This window comes from Podarcis liolepis (assembly GCF_965112155.1).
Source record: "Podarcis liolepis genome assembly, chromosome: 13".
NCBI lineage: Eukaryota > Metazoa > Chordata > Lepidosauria > Squamata > Lacertidae > Podarcis > Podarcis liolepis.
This window is the reverse complement of record NC_139573.1, coordinates 937,480-959,124: the sequence shown is the minus strand read 5'-3', so window position 1 is coordinate 959,124 and position 21,645 is coordinate 937,480. Positions and strand designations below refer to the sequence as shown.

Sequence of the window (21,645 nt, the reverse complement as noted above, 5' to 3'; positions counted from 1 at the left end):
GCAACACACGCAGACACACAACTAGCTCCGGCTGCTGCCTTCCTCCTCCTCCCTACAAATCCCCCCGAGCCGAGGCAGTGGGGGGGGTCCGCCTCCCTCCTGCCCCTCCCACCCCAGAGCTATAAACTGTGCCTAATTAACCAGAAAGGATGTCTCATCATCATCATCACCGCCATCATCATCTCCTCCTCAATGGCTTGGCTCCGCTGCTGCCCGCCTGTGACTCACACGCTCAGCCTCCCGCCCCGCGGAGAGAGAGAGGGGGGCGGCGGCTCCAGAAGCAGCAGCAACACAAGAACATCAGGAGGGCCTGGCTGCTGGATGAGGCCAAAGGGGACCCATCGAGGCCAGTATCCTGTCTTTACAGTGGCCAGTCAGGTGCCCCACAGGGAAAGCAGGCTAGTGGCCATTAGAATCATAGAATCCTAGAATCCTAGAGTTGGAAGAGACCACAAGGGCCATCGAGTCCAACCCCCTGCCAAGCAGGAAACACCATCAGAGCACTCCTGACATATGGTTGTCAAGCCTCTGCTTAAAAACCTCCAAAGAAGGAGACTCCACCATTGATAGTCTCCTCCATGGATTTGCCCCCATCGTCTTTTAAAGCCATCCAGGCTGGTGGCCGGGCCTGCCTCCAGTGGCAGGGAGTTCCTCAGTTCAACTCTGCGCTGCATGAAGAAGTAGAAAAAGCGGCGGCAGCACCGTACCAGCCCCCCCCTCCAATACACACAGCACTAACAGGCAGCAGGGGCAACGTTGTTAAAGCAAGAGCTCTAAAAGCCTGGGCTAAATTGGAGCCTCCTGGCCCAGCAATGCCTACCTGAGGAGCCAGCCCTGACCTGCAGCCAGCCTCCTGAGCCCACTTGCTCCACATGCCAGAGATGGCTCCTCTCACCATGACGTGCGCTGCCAATCAGTGCAGGCAGTACTGAACTGGGTGGACCACTGTGCATTAGCCTGTTCCCGACATACATTGCAGGGGTTGGGCTAGATGACCCTTGGGAGGCCCTTCCAAAGCCACAATTCTAGGATTCTACACATGGTGGGTGTGGGAGGATCTGCAGCCAAATCATGAACTCTGTGAGGTCACAGCCTCTAAACTTTTGTGGCGGGAACAATAGAAAACTTAATATTCTTTCTGCCACCGCACACTCTTATTCTGACCTACAGTTGGGTAGCATCTCTGCATTTTGAGCTGGACTATGGACTTTTGTAACTTCTCAGGATTATCGCCTGCCTGCTTTTCATCACTGTCATTGTTGAAACATGGCAGGACTTTTAATGTGAGTAAACCGCATCTTTTTCTTGTTTACTTTAACAGTCTGAGAGTGGTTTCTTTGTTAAGATGGAAACATAAAGGGAGGACGTAATCCAGACCTGCCTAATGTATCCTTGGATATCATCATTTGTTCCAGAAGCTTGTACCACCTTCTCCTAAAAGCTTCTAGAGATGAGCTGTGCACAGATGGTGATATCACTCTGCTGAAATAGGTATTTGCATTCTTCACACAAAGTGAGAAAGAGGGAGGGTAATAAATGAATAAAATATCCTCTCCTGCTCATCAAAATCCACCCAAGAGTGCGAAAGAGACCTCTGGGCCTTGAGAAGCCGGATTGATGCTGCCGGCCAGATGCAGGAACACAAGAGGGCCAGGTGGACGGACAGTCTCTGGTCTGGCAAGGCGACTCCCTTAGTTGCGTCCGGCAAAGAGCAGTGGGGCTTGCCCTGAACCCATGGCCACTCCACACACCAAGAAGCCATCCCCACCTCACTTCTGAGGACGATGCAAACATCTGCACATGGCAGGCTGCAGTGGGGCAGGGGGTCCTGCTCCAGACCTGCCCCCTCAGTCATCTGTGGGTGGGAGAAGTGTTCCCAGATTTGCAGCTGACCCACACATCTCTCTTCCCCCCTCCCTGGCAACCTGGCAAGGCTCAAAGTCCGAATGGAGCCTCTTTGTAGAGATGGATCAGAAGCAGGTGCCCCCACACCCTGCAAATTACCAGACCAAAATATTGCCGCACGATTGGGTCAGTGGGGCGTCACTTGCACCCAGGACTCGGCTCTGCAACCTGTTTCAAATCAGACCTGCAGCCTCTCTCTCTCGCCCTCCACCCTCTGCTTATGCTGCCCAGCAACAGAGAATCACCCCCAAACCTGGGATCAGGGCAAGCGGGGCAGAAGCCCCAGCATCTCCCCTGCTCTAAACTGGGTTGGGGGGCTGGGGGACCAGCAAACTGAATCCCTGGTTGTGCCTCTGCCTTCTCTTTCCTCTCTGCTCAACGAACAGAGGAGCGCCCCAGGCCTCTGACTCATGACTTCTGATTTCTCGCAGAGAGTGTTTAGTGCCATAAATAATCTTCGCAGGAGTCTGTTATTCTTGATGGGTGCAAAAAATCACAGCTTATTTGTTTACCAAGAAAGAAAAGAAAAAAGAAAAAATTTCTTGGGCTCTGGGGAGGCTGGAAATCTGCTGCCACCCCCATCGCACAAGTCCATCCACTTTGGGGAAGGGAAGAAGAGGTCAAAGGTTCAGAGGGAGGCAGGCAGGCAAGCAGAGGTCAAGATGTGTATAGGGGGGCGGGATTCAGGGCAGCTGGTTGTGTTGAAGGACAGAATGGGGGGTGGGGGGAGCGGATGAGACATGGAGGGATGTGAGGGGAGGGAAAGCAGGGCCTCTGAGAGGGAGAGCTGTTTATTAGAATGGTAGAATTGGAAGGGAACCCAAAGGTCATTTTGCACATCACAAACAGGAATAAACGGGTGGAAGATAAAGGGGGTGAATGGATGAACGAATGGGCAGAAACAGGAAGTGCCTAGGTGGAGGCAGGCAAGAGTGTCCCCAGAGCAGAATAATGGAGAGGAAAAGGAGGCAGGTGTTCTTCATCTGGGGCTGGGGGGAGGCAGCCCCCACTTCATGTCGTGCCTGCTGGAGGATTGATCCGCTAGGGAGTCACTGTATGATGTCATATCCTCTAAACTTTTGCGGCAGGAAGAGGAATGATAGAAAACTTCTTCTTCCTCTCACTCTCTTCTCCTTATCTGTGATGGGGGGGGGGAAATGCCTGTGAGCTCTCCTCAAGAGAATGCACACCATTTTTGGACTATGCGCTTTGGTAATTGTTCAAGATTACTGCCTGTCTGATTTTCATCACTGGAGCTGCTGAATCCTGGCAAGACTTATAGGTGAGTAAGCTTTATATTTTTATTGTTTACTTAAACAGTCTGAGAGTGTTAAAGGGAAACAGAAGAGAGAAGAGTGATCCAAGTCTGCATAGCACATGTTTGGATATCTTAATTGTTCTGGGTCACACCTTCTTGGAATTTTGTACTTTGTAACTAAGAAGTACTATTTTGATGTATTTGCTGTCTGCGTTGAATTGTAAGTAAACTTCTTTGTTTTTGCTGAAAGGTGTGGTCATTCTTGGCAACAGGGACAAAGAGGGGCAGGTCAGCGGACCTCAAACAGGGATAAAAAAGTGTAGCTTCCTAATTCCTAGCTTCTGGTAAGCTGCAAAAGCACACGTGTTTTTTACTCTGCCAAAAGGGTTTCACAGCCTGTTCACTCTCACAGTTCTCCCACACACATGGGACAGGAGGTTTAAATTTTAATTGACAGCTTTAAAGCTCAGTCCATCTCCATCATGAAGGCTGCAATGTTTTGGACGTTCCAGCTTAGAGAAAAGCTGGGTAAGAGGCAAAGTGATAGAAGTTTGTAAAATTATGGATGGCATGAAGAAAGTGGAAAGAGAAAAATTTGCTCCCTCTCTCCTATCACAGAGACTCGTGGGCATCCAGTGGAGCTGAACACTGGAAGATTCAGGGCAGATAGAAGAAAGTCCTTCTTCACGCAGTGCAGGGTTAACATGTGGAACTCCCTGCCACAGGAGACCTGGACAAATTCACAGAGGAGAGGGCTGTCAATGACTACTAGCTGTGAAGGTTCTGCTCTGCCTCACAGCTGGAGTCAGTGACGCTTCTGAATCCCAGCTGCTGGAATAATTTTGCTCTTCTGCTGAAGTCCCCCTTGAGGGTGTCCCAGAAAAGAGGCATCTGTTTGGCCACTGTGAGAAGAGGACGCTGGACTAGATAGGCCGTTGGCCTGATCCAGCAAAACCTAATTTAGCCCAGGTGGGGAAGGGGCTCACCCACAGGGGGGCATTGAAGGGAGGAGCAAGGCCATAGGGAGCATTCCCCCCTCAGTCTTACCTCCAAGCCCCCCAGCCAAACTTCTCAGGAAGATTGTCTGGGTGTGTGGCCCTTGCAACCTCTGTAAGGGATTGGGGGGCCACAGCCTGCCAGATTTTATTCCCTGGTGAATGGCTGGTGGGATCCCTTTTGCACGGGATTTTCACTTCGTGTGGATGTTTCTTTGGGGGGGGGCGGGCGCTGAGGTATTGCGGAGTAGTGGGCCGCATAGGAGGAAGGGGGTGTAGCTGACAGAGCAGCCAGAAAGCGAGCGAAGTGGTCCTAAGCAGATCACTCATTCCCTTCCCCTCCTCTCCCATCTGTCCACCCACCTACTAGATCTGGCCAAGCATGAAATTGAATCCGGGAGCCTCTGTTGAATTGGGCTCCCCCTCTGCTCCGCAGGTCCAGCACCCCCACCCCATAATTCCTCAACCTGCGGCTCCTCACTCTGGGCCAGCCCCCTCCCGCTGCAGTCGAGGAAGAGAGGCAGAGACCCAGGGAGAGCAGCCCTGCTTTACGCCAGCCAGGCAGGGATCCAGCCCCTTTGATTCATTCACACAATCAGAGGCTCCTGCTGCAAGAGTGACTCACTCACCAGGCATCAATCTAAGCTCTGACAGCCCGGAAATACGGCATTATGCCCCGGGAGGGAGCTGCTAATTTTCCAGGAGAAAGGATGGGAAATGGCCGAGGAGGAGGAGGCGGAGGTAGGAGTGATTGTGTGAGTGAGTCAATGTGGGCGTTGGAGGAGGGTGTCAGGTAGCCCTTGGCATGGAAAGGGACCAGGGGTCACACATGGGGAGGCTGCTCACACACCCCCACCCTCTGAGCCCAGGCTCCCTTCCCTAGTGCCACCTGCAGGCTCACAGCTTCTAGACCTCACTGCTCACTCCAAACCCATGGCTTCTCACCTCGCCCTTTATGGAGTAAGGTAAAGGTAAAGGGACCCCTGACCATTAGGTCCAGTCGTGACCGACTCTGGGGTTGCGGCGCTCATCTTGCTTTACTGGCTGAGGGAGCCGGCGTACAGCTTCCGGGTCATGTGGCCAGCATGACTAAGCCACTTCTGGCGAACCAGAGCAGCGCACGGAAACGCCGTTTACCTTCCCACCGGAGCGGTACCTATTTATCTACTTGCACTTTGACGTGCTTTTGAACTGCTAGGTTGGCAGGAGCAGGGACTGAGCAACGGGAGCTCACCCCGTCGTGGGGATTCGAACCACCGACCTTCTGATCGGCACCTGTGGTTTAGACCACAGTACCATCTGGGCAACTCAACCAACAAGGAACCCCTCCTCTGGTCTCCGCGGTCTTAACAACCCTGTTTCATGGAGGAGGGGGCTATCGATGGCTAATAGCCACAGTGGCCCCGCTCTGCCTCTGTGGTCTGGGCAGCGACGCTTCTGAACCCCAGTTGCTGGAAACCCCAGGGGGGAAAAGGGCTCCTGTGTTTGGGTCCTGGTTGCTGGTGTTGCAACAGGGCGTCTGGTGGGCCACTGTGAGGACAGGGTGTTGGGCTTTGGCCTGATCCAGAAGACTCTTCTAATTCTCTTCTCCATGGTGGAGGGGCAGAATAAGGAGTTGTGGCTTGTGCCAACAGAGGGTCTCCATTGGCCCGTGGTGGGTGGGAGAAGTGGGGGAGATACACAGTGATGAAAATCAGGCAGGCAATTATCCTTAAATGTTTACCAAAGGAGGGGGGGTAAATAATAAATATTTTTATTATTATTTACCCCCTCCTTTGGTAATCCTCTCAGAACTCTAGCCCAGTGGTTGCCATGAATTTGATTTTGAATTGATTTTAGAATGCTGTGTTACTTTTATTGTTGTTAGCCGCTCTGAGCCTGGCTTCTGCTAGGGAGGGCGGGATATAAATAAAATGTTATTTTTATTATTATTACAAATATCCGCAGTCCAGTTCAAAAGGGGGACTGCTCTCTGGAGGAGAGCAAAGAAGCGCCTCCCTCCATCGCAGGTAAGAAAAAGAGTGCGTAGTAGTGGGAGGAAGAAACAAGAGGGAAAGTTTCGATTGTTCCCCTTCCCACCACAAAAGTTCAGAGGATATGATATCCTGGAGTCTCCTGCCTGTGACTGGGCTGCAGGTCCTCCCAGAAGAAGCGGAAGAGTCAGAGCTCAGGGGCAGAACACCTGCTTGGCATGAAGAAGGTCTCAAACCCACACATTTCCACTTGGGCTAGGAGAGAGCGGTCTTGCTTGTGAGCCTCTCCCCTTTGGTGCACCTGACAGAGAACAGGGTGCTGGGCTGTATCCAACTGCAGCAAACTTCTTCCACTCCTGTTGCTTGTGGTGGAGCTGTCGAATTTAAACGGGGCCACACAGGAAGTAACTGCATTTAACTCTGTGCAACGCAGGGTGATCCAGTCTTGTGCACAGGAAGTGATGCAATAAGGGGAGGGACCCTGACCCTTGGGAAAACCTCCAGGACTGCATTCCAGGGTGTGAGACTCTTGTGCTGCTCTCTGACCTCACAGAAAGGCTGCCTGGAGAGTATGGATACCAAGGGGGGAGGGAGAAAAGGTTGTTGCCCTCAAATCCTGGTTGGCCATCATGGAAAGCAGGAGGTGGATCCCCCCCCCCCCGCTCCAGATAAAGGGCTGTTCCTGTGAGGAGGGGGTTGCAGCATTGGGGGGCTAAGAGGTGGCATGGCAGGAGTTTATGCAATTATGCGTGGCATGGAGGAATAAATGCTTCCCTCCGTCTCCGGTGACACCAGGATTTGTGGACATCTGATGACGCTGAATGCTGGAAGCTTCAGGGTAGATAAATGAAAGAGTTAAGGTGCAGAACTCCCTTCTGCAACCAAGAAGCTAGATGGCTTTAGAAGAGAATGGGGCGGATTCATGGAGAAGGAGGAGGAGGCAGAATTCCTTTTGAATCTCAGTTGCTGAAAACCAGAGGAAATGGGTCCTGGCCTGATCCAGCTGCAAGTTTGTCTTATGTTCATAGAATCATAGAATCATAGAATCATAGAATCATAGAGTTGGAAGAGACCACAAGGGCCATCGAGTCCAACCCCCTGCCAAGCAGGAAACACCATCAGAGCACTCCTGACATATGGTTGTCAAGCCTCTGCTTAAAGACCTCCAAAGGAGGAGACTCCACCACACTCCTTGGCAGCAAATTCCACTGTCAAACAGCTCTTACTGTCAGGAAGTTCTTCCTAATGTTTAGGTGGAATCTTCTTTCTTGTAGTTTGGATCCATTGCTCCGTGTCCGCTTCTCCGGAGCAGCAGAAAACAACCTTTCTCCCTCCTCTATGTGACATCCTTTTATATATTTGAACATGGCTATCATATCACCCCTTAACCTCCTCTTCTCCAGGCTAAACATGCCCAGCTCCCTTAGCCGTTCCTCATAAGGCATCGTTTCCAGGCCTTTGACCATTTTGGTTGCCCTCCTCTGGACACGTTCCAGTTTGTCAGTGTCCTTCTTGAATTGTGGTGCCCAGAACTGGACACAGTACTCCAGGTGAGGTCTGACCAGAGCAGAATACAGTGGCACTATTACTTCCCTTGATCTAGATACTATACTCCTATTGATGCAGCCCAGAATTGCATTGGCTTTTTTAGCTGCCGCTCTTATGCTCTTATGTTCTTACAGGATGGCAATGCATGGTTCTGGTGCATGTATGGACTCTGGTTTCATAATTCTAGCCACATGGTGGACTGCTAGCGTCTCTCTCCAAGGAAGCCTTCACTCTGCAGAAATGAGCCTATGGATACTTTAGCAGCTTAAGACAAAAATCACTCAATTGTAGAGTTGGAAGGGACCTCAGGGGTCATCTAGTCCAACCCCCTGCAATGCAGGAATCTTTTGCCTGATGTGGGGCTCAAACCAGAGCCAGTCAAGAGTCAAGAGCCAGTGTGGTGTAGTGGTTAAGAGCGGTGGACTTGTAATCTGGGGAACCGGGTTCGCGTCTCCACTCCTCCACATGCAGCTGCTGGGTGACCTTGGGCCAGTCACACTTCTCTGAAGTCTCTCAGCCCCACTCACCTCGCAGGGTGTTTGCTGTGGGGGAGGAAGGGAAAGGAGAATGTGAGCTGCTTTGAGACTCCTTCGGGTAGTGATAAAGCGGGATATCAAATCTAAAACTCCAGCAACTGAGCTTTTCTGCCTGCACTGAGGCTCTTCCTCTTTTCCAAGTTCCAAGTCGCATTTTCACAGTGCTGTACAACTGAGTGACTCACTGCCTGTCTGCCCCAGGGGGTGAAAGGGGAGCAGGGATATCGTCACCTGACGCGCATTACCTGACTGCTTCCCCACACACCTGCAATCCACCCCCACCTGGAACTCCTGTTTGCAAAGCCGCCCTCTGCATATGTTCAATGGCTGGCTCAAATGTCCACATCTCAGCTGAGCTGAAAAGGGGATGTTGGTGTGTCTTCAGTTTCCAATTCAGATTGGAGCTGGCTTGAGGGGAGAATGCATGAAAATACACAAACAGTTACAGGGCGAGTATGAATTGTGGCTAACGTCATGTCTATACGTCTTCAGAAACCAGCAGTGGGAGCAGGGAGGACAGAGGCAACGGCAAGATGTACACAGCTGTTGTTTCAACCCTGCATTTCAGGAGAGAGAAATCTGCTGGCAAACCTTCTCCTTAGAGCTGAATGCTCGACAGCCACGTCTACCAACAATTTGGGCTGTGTTTAGCATCCAGAATATTTCATACCTTCAGCGCGTTCCAGTATTTGATGTTATTTGACAGCTTGCATGCAGACAGTTGCTCTGCTTTGAGGGTTTATCATGGCTGAAACCTACCCAACCCAAAAAGGGTCTAGAAGGTTGTCCAAAAATCTAGAAGCAGACACCTTTCACTTGGGGGGGGGGGGGAGAAGGTGGAATTTCATTCAGGCAATGAGATGTTGCTGTGTCCCAAGTATTTGTGAATGTCCCTTTCAGTTTTAAATCTGGGCTGCTGAGGAGTCCCTGCATCTGGGGTGGGGGGTGAGGGGGCAGAGTTTGCTGAAATGGGGCAGGAAGACCCCCCCAGACCCTTTTGGTGTTGTGTGCATACATGGAGGGCTTCAGGGATGGAGCCACCTTGCTCAACTGCAGCTAAGGAGGGGGGATGTCAATGAACTTCCCGCCCACCCCCAGCATTGTGCAGCGTAGATCCCTCCACTGCAGCAGGGGGGGGCGCGCAAATTGAATCCCCTCATTCATTGCAGCAAAACACGAATGACAGTGTTGGGGGAGGGGGCAGAGAGAGAAGCAGAATCTTTGGAGGAATGTCAGAAAGGGAGAGGTGTGTTGGGGGGGGTCCACCTGTAAGCATCTCTCCCTGCCCTAAGCTCCCCTCTCCCCACATATGGGGCTGTTGCAGCAGCCGGAGCAGCAGCAGCCACCGCAACGCCCACCCCAACCCCCACTCCCAGGACCGTGAAGGGGGCGTGAAGGACGCAGAGGACTGCAGAGCGTGCGGAGGGTGACTCATCGCCCCTGCCCTTCTCCCCACCTGCCACCCCCCGAGGCTGGAAGCACCCGGTGGCACGTACCCCCACCGAAAAGTGTGGGGCGGGAGCTGATTAACCTGGGAACTAAGAGGAGGAGCGCCGTCCAGGGATGGAGGGCAGGATTAAAATGCGGCGCTGGGGGGGGGGGTCGCTCTTTGTATGAATGGGCGAGCACCGCGGCGAGAGGGGACTGGAAGGAGAGAGGCGCGAGAGCGCGCAGGTGGGAGGGAGCCGGGAGTGAAGCGCCCGGGCCGTCGGGAGACCGAGAGCCAGCCAGCCAGAGCGCATCTGCCCATCGAATCGCTCGCAAGAGGCGAGGGCGCAGAAGGAGACCCGCCGGTTAAAGCGCGGAGAGGAGGAGGAGGCGCGCCCCGGGTCCGCACTAGCGCGCGGGGGGGGGGGGCAGGAAGGCGACGTGGACTCTCCGGGCGAGCGCCCGTCTGAACACACGCGCGGAGCACACGCGTCCTCCTAGCGCGCCCCACCTCGCCTGGTTACCTGCGTGCGCGTCCACAGGCGCCTCCCGCAAAGGGCGCCCTCCGCGCACGGGCCCCGAGGTAAAGGGCGCGGGAGAGAGAGAGGTTCTCTCGGAGCGGCGCCTGGGAACAAAGGGGTCTTCTCCCGCCAGCGCCCACACCGGCCGGAGGCGGCGGCGGCGGGGAAGCCTCCCCCAGGCCCCTGGAGCCGAGGCTTCCTCCGTGTCTCCCCCAGGCCCCGTCTCCCAGCCCGCCGGTCCATTCACGAATCCCTCTCTCCTCCTCCCGATTCTTCTTCAGTCATTCATTCACCCAACACTCCACTCTCTTCCCATTCATCCCCTTCATTCATTCCATTCGCTCGCTCGCTCGCTGGGCTTTTTTCCCTTTTCTTCCTCCACCCCCCCGGTTGTGCGCAGGCGCGGGGCTCCCCTCCAATCGTGCTCGAATTTTATGAATGAACATTGACGTCAATGGGGCCCCCCACGTGGGCCCGGCTGGAAGTACAAAAGCGGCCGCCCAGCCCAGCCGCTCTCCAAGGTGCTGAACGGCGGCAGCGCAGCCCTGCGAGCGAGCGAGCGAGCGAGCGGAAGGCAGAGCCCGGCGGGCGGACCCAGCGACTCCAGAGGGTGGGGCGGACCCGAGACCCCGGCCGGCCCAGCTGCCACGGAGCCGGTAACACGTCCCCCTCCCTTGCAGAGTCATGACACAGGCGGCGAGAAGGGGGGGGGGGTCCTAGAGGACAACCCCCGGCCCGCCTCGCCCATCCCTGGAAGGATGGTCGGAGAGGGTGGGGGGCGCTGAAGGAAGCGCTGCTCGGTAGCGGTGGTTTAAGGCGAGGCGGCGGCTGTGCGTCACCAGGATGGGAACCGCCGGTTGGCGAGTAGGGCGTCTGCTCCCCCCCCCAAAAGAAGGGCTGCCCCAAGATGCGGGACTCAGGGGGGTCTCCTTGGAGCGGTTCCCGAAGAGGGGCGGGCGCCATTCGCTAGCGACAGGGGGAAGCCGGTCGTAGAGGGGGAGAGAGAGATGGGGGGGGGGCTCGGCCGCTTCGAGATATGGCAGGTAGACGGACGCAGATGTGGGGCAGGGGATTCTATCCCTTGAGGATGGGGGGGGGGGAGGAAAAACGCTTGTGGGGAAAATAATCGGGACCTGGAAAGGAATTATGCGAACGTTGGAGAAGGCGAGGAATCCGGGGGTGGTGTTGGGAAGGATCTCTTGAAACTGGGGTGGGGCTAAGTTATGCAGAGGGGCTGAAAATGGGGGGCGGGGGCTGCTCCAACGGCATTGGAGCGGGGGTCAGCTTTCTAAAGGTGAATGGCTGTTGGGAAAGAGGGGGGTGGTAGCGGAGGGTCTCAGCCGGCAGAGGGAGGCGGCGGCAGCAGCGCTGAGGCTGCCAGTCATCTCCTCCCCTGCATGTGTGGGCGGTGGGTGTGGGGACTGCAGAGAGGGGGGGGGAGCGAGCGAGCGAGCGAGAGACGAGCCAGCAGGTCTTTCGCGAGCTCTCTCTGATGTGGGGAGGCGGAGGAGGCACGGGGCGACGCTTTCGGTGCCCCAGAACCAGCCAGCCCAGTGACCCACAGCTCAGAGATAACTGAGGAAGAAAAGGTGGGCTGGGGGGGGGGCGAGCAGAGGACTTCTTTGTTCTAGAATAACTCTTATATAGGGAGGGAGGGAGACAAAGATCCCATCGGCCCCATATAAAGCCGAAGAGTGGGGTGTAGGAAAGAACACCCCAATCGATGAGATGAGGATGTTAGGAGCAGCTCCAGGAAAGTGGGTGGTGGGTGGGAGGCAGGGAAAGAATTATGGGGACCCCGGATCTAACTGCAAGCGGACCCCCGCAGACTCCCCTCTTCCACAGCACGATTCAGACGGAAGAGCCTCTTCGTTCCCCTCACAGTATGGGGGAAATCTAGGCTTGGTGGAAAAGGCAAAAACGAGGGTAATAAAACTGCCAGCTCAAAATGCACTTCCGATAAACAGCAGCGCCCCCCCCCCCAACTGAACACACCTAGGCTGAGAATGCAGGAATGTAGCCGGGTGCCAAGAAGATGGTCCTGGCGACGGAGGAGCGGGGGTGGCGGCACCCTCCTGCCCCCCTCCCTCTGCTGAGCTCGATGAGCGGGCTCTTCCGTCTCGTGGCATCCCTTGGCAACCCCGGCGGAGTTGGGAAAGTGTGCGGGGGGGGGGGAGATGCATGGCGTAGTGTTTTGTACGTGCGCGCAGAGAGAGACGTTTTGTCGGAAGGAGCTGCCCGGGTGTGTGTGCGCGCGCGCACCGCTGGCAGGCAGGCAGGCAGGCAACCCTACGAGGCGAGCAGGATCCCGGAATCCGGCGGCGATGCACGGAATTGTCAATGAGAGACCCATTACGAGCGTAGAGTACACGACGTGCCTCTCCGCCGCTCAGGCAGCGAGCTGGCAGGAGGCGCTTGGGGGGGGGGAGACAAAACCCCACGCTGCAGCCGGGTCTTAAGAAAATGGGAGTGTGGGGGGGGGGAGAGATGTGGGGACGAGAGAGGACCACGTTAACACCAGGGCTGGAGCGCTGCGCCTGGTGTGGGGCTGGGCAGAAACCATTTTCCGAGGGAAAAGCGGGGGCTCAGCCCCACAGAAGGGGAAGTCCTAATCAGGAAGAGAGGCTTGTTCCTTCGGGGAAGTGAGAGCGGCTCGCCAGAGGACCCCGCCACCCCCTCCTCGGTGACAGAACTGTGTCACCTAGCCCGGCCAGCCCCCCTCAAAGCTTGTGGGTCGAGGCGCCTCCCGCCAAGGGGATGACGTTTCGTTTGCCAAGTTCGTTAAGTTTGTGGGTCTCGCCAAAGGCCCGGGCAAACTTGCTCAGCTGGTCAGAGCCGGGTGCTGAAAACGTCAAGGTGGCGGGTTCGATCCCTGCAGGGGACGGCTGCCTATTCCTGAATTGCAGCGGGTTGGACTCCTCAGGGTCCCTTCCGACCCTAGGATTCCATGGCACGTGGGGTTTTTGCTCTTCCACAAGACCACTCGATCTGTGCGCGTGAATCATAGACTTCTAAAGGGACCCCCAGGGGTCATCCAGTCCAACCCGCTGCAAAGCAGCGCTCTTTCGCCCTATGGCTGGAACCCTGAGATTAAGAGTCTCCCGCTGTGTAGAAAAGAGAGAGAGAGAATGGGGAGGGGGGGGTCTCCTCGACTTCATGCCGCTCTGACCTCGCCTTTGTCTGTCTCCCCTGCACAGCACCTCTCTCCGCGTGGCAGGATGCCGTGCCTTCCCCACCTTCGCAGAGCTGCTTGGCTCCTCTCTCTCTGCCTCCTCCTGGCGCACTCCCACCTCCGCGCGGCTGCGCTCCCCACTGGAAGGGGGCAGGAGGAGGAGGCCCGCCCAGGCGGCGGCGGCGACAACGACCGCGAGTCCCCCCAGCCTGAAAACTCTCCAGCCGGACGGGGGATCCTGCCGGGACCCCTCGGCGCCGAAGACCAGAAGCGGGGCGGCCCCGACGAAGGCAACCTCTTCCAAGACGTGGACCCCAAGGCCTTGGCCGCGGTCCTCCTGCAGGCGCTCCAGGCCGAGGCCGGCAAGCCCGGAGACGGGCAGAGCCTGAACCCAGAGCCCAGCGCCAACGAGGAGCGGGTGCGCAGCGAGACCAAGAGCTCCGACGCGCAGGAGCAGCCGGAAAAGAAGGCGCAGGGGCCGCGCTGGGAGGCGGGCGAAGACGGAGGCCGAAAGCAAGAGGAGCTGGAGGAAGAGGGCGAGGGCGAGGCTGGCGAGAGAAGCTTCGGGCAGCAGGAGCTGGACGCCCTCAAGTCCATGCTGGAGGAGCTGCAACGCTACAGCTCGGCCGCCAAGAGGGCGGAGCCCCCCCAGGGCCCGCCGGCCCCCCAGGAGCGGGACGACGTGCTCAAGGAGCTGGAGGAGTACGAGCGGCTGAGGGCGCACGCCAAGCGCAGCCCGGCGCCCCCGGGAGGAGAGCCCTGGGACGGGGCGCGCAAGCTGCGCCAGCAGCAACACCTGGAGCACCAGCTCCTGCAGAGGCGCTACGAGGAGCTGGCCGAGAGCCGGCGCCAGGCGGAGGAGGCGCGGAGGGCGGCGGCCGAGGAGGAGCGCCTGGCGGACATGGCCTCCGACCTGCTGCTCCAGTACCTGCTGAAGGACGGCGAGGAGGAGGAGGACGGGCGCCAGGGGGCCAACGCGCAGGAGGAAGACGAGGACGACGAGGAGGAGCCGCCGCAGCGGAGCGGGATCCGCCGCAAGGGCAGCGGGCTCCTCTTCGAGGACGAAGAGGGCAACGTGGCCGAGGACAAGCGCTCCAACGAGGCGCCCGTCGAGGAGGAGGAGGACGACGACGACATCGACCCCAACACCATCGACCGCCTGATCGAGCTGTCCAGCAAACTGCACCTGCCCGCCGACGACGTCATCGACATCATCAACAACGTGGAGAAGAAGAAGAAGGAGGAGGTCCCCGAAGTGGCCCCCGCGGGAAGCAAGGCCAAAGGGCCCGGGGCCCCTCCGCTGCCGCCGCCGGCGCGCAACAAGCCCAAGAAGGCGCCCGCCTACGCCGTCTACCGCCCGGAGCCGCGGCCCCCGCAGAAGCCCTACTACCCTCCGGCGGACTATAAGTCCTACCACCACCGCCGCCTCCCCAAGCAGAACGAGGCGGCCTGGAACGAGGTGCTGAAAGGGGACGAGTACCCGGCGCCCAAATGGTACCCGGCCCGGCCCAGCGGAGGCAGCAGCAGCGTCAGCAACTACGCGGGCAGCAACAAGATCTCCAACTACATCAACCCGCGGACTTTCCAGCCTCCGCCCTACGCGCGCTTCCGCGGCCCGCTCCCCGTGGCGCCCCGGGAGGAGTTCTACGAGGACGGCCAGACCCGCGAGGAGGACGGCGGCGAGGACGAGGACGAGGAGCTGCAGAACTACATCGAGACGATGCTGATGAAGCGCCCCAAGGCTTTCCAGTGAGAGCCGCCCGGGGGTCCCCCCCCCTCTCCTCGCCCCCCGCCCAAAGAAACTTTGCCATCCGCCGTGTTTCCGACATGAAATTCAGGTTCTTGCATGAGTCTGGAGAACAGAGTCTCCCCCACCGAGCGAAAGGTCCACGCGGAGGAAGCCCGGTTGCGACCCCACCCTCCTCCTCCTCCTCCTCTCAGCCAGCTACCTGGTTGCCTCCTCACCCCCCCCCCTGGACACCAAGCCGCCCCCCCCTGCCCACACCCTCATCAGGTGCGCATCTCAAATATCTGGCTTCCAGAGCGGAATGAAAGCTGCCAAGGAGCGTTCAGACAGAGGGACAACTCTTTTTCCGCTGCAGTGAGTCAAGTCGGAGCTCCCCATGCAGCCATGGGGCAGGACCCCCCCCCCATCTGCCTGTCCCAGCTGTACAAAAGAGCAGGCAGCCACCCTGTCAATGCAAAATTGTCAAGGACCCCCCCCCTTTCCTGGCCTCTCCTTCCTTGGGGGCAGCCTCGAAGCAAACATTCCAGGTGTAACGCTGCAAATCCTAAGGGGTTTCCAGTTGAAACCACGACCTCTGTCTGGATCTCCCTCCTGCCCCCTTTGGAAACAGCCCCCTCCACCACCCCCAAAACCGCACAATTTCATGGGCACAGCCAGTATTTTTATTAGGGGGGGGGCACGTTTCATGTTAGGGGGGCAGAACCTCAGATAGTTAAGTATTTTTATTGATTTGCTTGATTTAGGGAGGGCAGCTGCCCCACCCCCCATGGCTACGCACATGCACAGTTTTACAGCACACTCAAGAGAGGAGGCCCCCCCCCAAAAAAAAAATGGAGAGGGGAGAGAGAGAGGAATGAATAATTGTGGCCACATCTCCCCAGGTGTTTGTGATAATGAAGTCCGCCAGGTGGCACTGAAAGCGAGGACCCAACAGGACCTGATCCTGCACCCTGAGCAAGGCAGCAGGGAGTGGTTTACTCTAGCGAAAGCCTAGACCGGTGTTTCCCAAACTTGGGTCTCCAGCTGGTTTTGGACTACAATTCCCATCATACCTAGCTAGCAAGACTAGTGGAAGGGATTGTAGTCCAAAAAACAGCTGGAGACCCATGTTTGGGAATCCCTGGCCTAGAGTGAGGCTCTGAGCACCGCAAAAGCTCCTCACACAGCTGGATACAGAGATAACACCCCTTTTATCTGCAACAAGAAGAATAGCAGAATCCTAAAATTGCAGAGCTGGCAGGGACCCCAAGGGTCATCTAGTCCAGCCCGCCCTTTAAAACACAGACATGTTTTGGAAACCTAACATAGCTGCTAAAAACCTTGCCCTTCTTTGCTCATCCAATATTTAGCCTACCAAAAGCAGAGGGGGTAAGAGATGTGACACAGAAGTGCCCCCCCACCCCAATTTCCTGGCTGCAACCCCGTTCAAAGAAAGGCGTGTGGAAATTCAGGGCTGCTGAGAAGCCACAAACATGGAGGAGTATTTGCCCTCAAAAACTCCGAGAGGAGGACTTATTCTCATGGACCTAAATTAACCCAGTTCATTTGTGCTCAGTTTACAAACACTCCCGCTCAAACCCAACTTTCCTTTGCTTAGTAGGCATGGGAATCTAAAGAACCAGGCTGGAAGCTAAATAAAATTTGAAACCAATGTTTAAAAGGAGCCGGGGGGGGGGTTTCCGGCCCCTTGGGGAAGACTTTTGGCTCCAGAGCCTGGCTGAGGTTTATACCGCCTTAAATCAGGTGGAAGAGGCAAAATTGCCACAAAATCCACACTCCTCCCCCTCAAGCGCTGGGGGCCCAGAGGCTCTCTGCTGCTGCTGCTGCCTCCGCCGCCCCCCTCTCCCCACGGAGTTCTGTCCAGAACGAAAAGATTCCCTGGCTGAGACGGAGGAGGACAGGGCAGCAGGAAGAGAGACAGAGAGGTTCCTGACCACAAACTGCCTTACCACAAACTCTTCCCGCGCCCCAAGCCGTTCCTTCCAGCACCCAGGCGTGGGGCACCTTGATCTCCACAGGCACCCAGAAACAAGTTGGGGAGGGGGAGGCTTTGAGCATGCTGTATCGATACCTACTTGTGTAAATCCATGACCATCTAAAGCTGTACCTGAAAGGGTCCACCAGGGCGGGTTTCCGGAGAGCAAGCCGGGGGGGGGGGAAGGGTAGGATGGGGGCGAAGGAAGCAGTCTGCACGCGTCCAAAAAAAGAACCCCCTTCCGCCGGCATCAGTCCTAGAGTGTGCGAGTTTCTTCGCTTTGTGGCGTCCAGTCCTGTAAAATAATATTAATAATAAAAAGAGTTGTTTCGATGTCCTGATCCATTTTGTTGTACTTGAAATAAAACACCTTTGGCCTGTTGTAAATAGCATGTGGAATTCCTAGTTTTGCTATAAAATAAAAGCAACTATTTTATTACGAGTTACTCTCATTATTTGCAGATCTGGAGGGTCAGTGGTGGCGCAGGAGGGGGGGCATCCAAGGTGTGGTGTGACCCCCCCCTCCAAAGAGAACCCGGCCACATTTCAATGGTAGGTTAAGGTGCACCTTTCTGCACAGGTAACTGGTGTGTGTGTGTGTGTGTGCAGGATGAGATTAAAAACGTCCCTGCTGTTGCAGCCGCCGTTGCCACTGTTCTCATTTGTTCCTGATGCAGCCTAACTTACAGCCTAGAAATGATTATGCATTACACAGTTTCCTTGCATTGCACTGTGCATAACCCACGCTTGGGAGCACATGGGGAAGGCCTGGTTTGAAATCCCAATTTAGAAATAAATTAACAATAAGGGCTGGGTGAGGTCTGGTTTTCAACATTGCAATATTGTTGTTGTCGTTTGGTCGTGTCCGACTCTTCGTGACCCCATCGCCATATATCATCAACTAAACATCATGACGCCATGATATATCACGATGTCTGAAATAAGGATGGTGCTGTGAAGTGGCATCGGCTGGCTTCACAGTTTTCCCCGCATTGTGATTTTTGCCAGCGCCTGCCCTTGTGATTCGCTGCCCCCCTGCATGAGGCAGGGGGAGCTGAGACGGCAGAGGTTTTATTATTATTATTATTATTATTATTAATAATAATAATTTCATTTCTATACTGCTTTATATTTTTAAGAAAAACCTCAAAGTGGTTTACAGCATTTTAAAACATCAATAAAACAATCGCGTATACAGTCAAAGCAACATAATTAACAGAAAACTTAAATGTTATCTTAAATATTTCAAAATAAAACATTACAAAGGAGGTCAACTACAGAATACATATGAGACGGCAGAGTTAACCGGGGCTGAAGGAACCGAGAAACATTGGCTGGCTTCACAGGTTTCCCCACATTGTGATTTTTGCATAGCACAGACACACATCATGATTTGTGATACTTTTACCAGGTCAACAATGATGAAACTGGTATCACAATACGGACTTCAAACCGGTTTTGGACAATATGTCAATATATCACCCAGCCCTAAAAATCCCCCTTGTAACCTCAATACCCAACAGAGGCATGAACTTATCCCAAAATGCTGCAGGATCAGGCCAGGGGCTCAACTCATCTAGCATTCTGCTTGCATTATGGCTAACCAGGAAATGCCAAAGCGACTCTCCCCTCCAGCAACTGGCATTCGGAAGCAGGCTAAGCCATGTTGAAGTTTATTCCCGTGCGGCCTTTCAGCTAGAAAAGTCCTCCAAAGCAGCTCACAAAGAAAAAGGCAAATGATTATTCAAGCTGGGGAGGCAGGCGGGTGGGATGCAACTTTCCCAAATTTAAAACATTTTGGAAGAGTCTAAGATGCATTTGTGTTCCTGCCCCAAAAGCAAAGGCAGCCCCAGAAAATTGTCTGAGAGCAGGAGCAGTTCCTGATTCTTCTAAGGGTCTTGATCTGGGCTGGGTGAGGTAGGTGGTCAACAGGTCCTAGCTCCAGAATCAGCTTCTGAGCATGTACAGAGTGGTAGCTGAACCTACCCACATACACACTTGAGAAAGAACAGTGAAATATGCTATGGCCCTGTCTTATCCAGTCCACTTCCATCAGCTCCGCGAAGTGTTATCCTGAATTATAGGTACATATACACAGGGATTTTGTTGCAGGGATTGTAAGCAGTGAGGTTACAGGCAAAAGAAAGGCGGAATTCTCTCTGACCTCCCTGTTTACACACAAACACTCCCCAACACACACACACACACACACACACACACACACACACACACACACACACACACAATATACATACCTGTAACTCAGGATAACACTTAGCGCACCTGTGAAAATCTGTGCAGAAACAAAGGGGCTCAAGGCATCGCCAGGTTATTTTTTTGCTGCAAGTCCTGAATGCAGCGGTTCTGGAAGGGCGGGGCAGGAGAGAATGGCAAGAGCGGCGGACCATCAATATGATCTTTTGGGAAAGATTCATGTGTGGCTGCAATATTTCATCCTTTCTGGACGTCCCGTCTGTGATCGTATCATAAAGCACTTGCGTCCTGTGCTTTCGTTCTGCGAGGAAAAAGTTCAGCGTGGTGCTAGCAATTTTTTTGGGGTGAAAGTGCGGCTCAGAGAAAAAAAGTTTTGAGAACTCCTGTTCTAAGGGGTCCAGCCGCCCGCGCCCCCCTCCCGGAAACAGCTGCGCTTTCAGGCGGGTGGGGAGGAGCTGCGTTGCACCTCGGGACCCTAAACTGAGTCACGGGATATTCTGAGCTCCCTCTGCGCGGAGCTGGAGGAGGCAGCCCCGGATTTGCACCTCGGGGCGGGGGGGGGGGGAAGAGCCGAACCTCCGCAACTTTCAAGACTGAGGAGTCCTGGTGCCCTGTCCTCCCCTCCAAAAAATCAGGCCTTCTCCAAGGCAGCAGATGGGAACCCCACACTTTCCCATCCCGCTAGGGTCGCCTCGCCCGCCCCCTTGCAGGGCCACAGCCCGGACCCGAGGCAGGCGGAGTTGGGGGGTTCGGAGGAGGCCAAAACGAAGCGACTAGCCCCCACCGCCTCCCGCCACTCACCCGCGCCGGAAAACTCCCCGAAGAGCCGCCCCGTCGCAGCAGCGGGACAGAAAGGCGCCTCCCGGCTCGGGCCTCGCCTCTGGCCCCTGGGGCCGCCCCCTTCCCGGCCGCCCACCCCACACGCCGGCCTGGAGGGGAGGGTCTCGCGGGACTTGCGGCGCGGGACTCGGGAGGGTCTCCTGGGCAGCCGTCCAGTGGGGAAACCGGGAGCTCCTCCCAGCCCCACCGACACCACGTGGCACTTTCCTCAAGGGGCAAGAAGAGGCTCCCTGCAGCTGGATCGGGTCCCAAAGAGCGGAGCGCGCTCCTTCCTCCTGCTGATGCCGGTGCCGCCCCCTTGACGAAGTCGGGGGTCCTTCGGCATCATTGCAAGAGAAGCCCCCGACGGCGCCCCCGCTTTCCTCGGGCGATTTAGGGGAGCGCGACCGCCCAGATTTAGGGGGGCGCAACAAGGACCCAGAGCGAAGGGAGATGGCGCGGGTTTGGGCGTCTCACGGGGCGCCCCCTGGGATCTGTATGGCCAAATCCCGCCCCTGGGGCGCGGCAGGGCAGCAAGCCAAGTGGGGAGCAGACGGAGGGGGGAGGAAGCCCCCCACCCACCCAATTGCGCGGAGCAGGAGGCCTCCTCCCCACTGCGTCCACACAGCAACCCCGCGAGGTGGGCGACGCGAAGAGCTTCCAGGCTGCGTCCAACGCTCTTAGCCGTTGCGCCACACGGGCTCTCCCCAAAAGAGCTTTGCGGTGGGGTTGTTTTTTGGGGGGGGGGAGGAAGAAGATGCAGGCCCCCCACCACGGAGTCAACAGCGTGCCAGGGAGGGCCGGACCAATTGGAGCTGGTCCGCCCCTTTGCCTCACAGGCCGAGGGGGGCGCGGGGCAGCGCTAGCCCGCCCGACGAAGCGGACCACCCGGTCGGTGTCCAGGTTTCCCCGCAGAGGGAGCCGAGGAGAGCGGTGGGGGGGGGGCATCTTGGGCACCGCGTGGGTCAGGACGCCCCCACTCGAGATGGGGGAGAGTCAGCCTCACAGGGTTGTTGTGAGGGGGATAGAGGGGGCAGGGGGCCTTGCTCTCTGGGGGAAAGTCTGAAGCATCTTCCTCTCTCTGCGCGGGGGCTGCCTGGTCCTCAGGAGCAGAAATCTCCCTCCCCCTTCTCTAAACTACCCCCCCCCCAAAAAAACAACCCCCTTATTTATTTCCTGATTTGCTCCGAAAGAAAAAGCCAGGAAGCTTGTGGATTATTTCACAACAACCGCGGGTTTTTGTTTTTAAAATGTGGAGTATTATTACCTTGTGCCTCTGTTGCACCCCACGGGGCGGGGGCGGGGCGGCTGATAGAAAACGGGGGGTGCAAGAGAGAGGGGGCGCACACACCAGTCCCGGTGGGAGGCGCCTTTTCCTCCTTCCCCCGCTTCCGTCTCAGGATGCTGGGAAAACGTGGATTTTACTTTCGAAGGAGCCCGACGCGTTTCGCCCGGTCTTTCTCATCGGGCTTAATCCCAGCCGGGATTGGGAACTGCAGAGATCTCGGGGGTCCCGGTTAATGTTTCCATGGGAGATCAGCCTGCAGAGATCTT

At 56.2% G+C, this 21,645-nt stretch overlaps 1 protein-coding gene and 1 long non-coding RNA gene across 3 annotated transcripts; one reads left to right on the top strand and one right to left on the bottom strand.

Annotated features, from left to right (window-relative positions):
- The first annotated feature begins 10,729 nt into the window (after positions 1-10,729).
- Positions 10,730-17,497, top strand: VGF (VGF nerve growth factor inducible). Of its 2 annotated transcripts, none has more exons than XM_083472695.1 (2): positions 10,730-10,820; positions 13,362-17,497. In XM_083472695.1, exon 2 carries the CDS (start codon positions 13,383-13,385, stop codon positions 15,087-15,089), a length of 1,707 nt encoding a protein of 568 aa, XP_083328821.1. In that variant the 5' UTR covers positions 10,730-10,820; positions 13,362-13,382; the 3' UTR covers positions 15,090-17,497. The 2 variants fall into 2 exon arrangements, with proteins under 2 accessions (XP_083328821.1, XP_083328822.1); XM_083472696.1 differs by lacking the exon at positions 10,730-10,820 and adding an exon at positions 11,622-11,753.
- On the bottom strand, positions 17,249-20,190 carry LOC310692262. The gene is made up of 3 exons (XR_014518692.1): positions 20,074-20,190; positions 19,314-19,573; positions 17,249-17,353 (listed from the first exon to the last, which is right to left on the bottom strand). It is a non-coding gene; the product is annotated as an uncharacterized lncRNA (long non-coding RNA).
- Between the last annotated feature and the right edge of the window lie 1,455 nt (positions 20,191-21,645).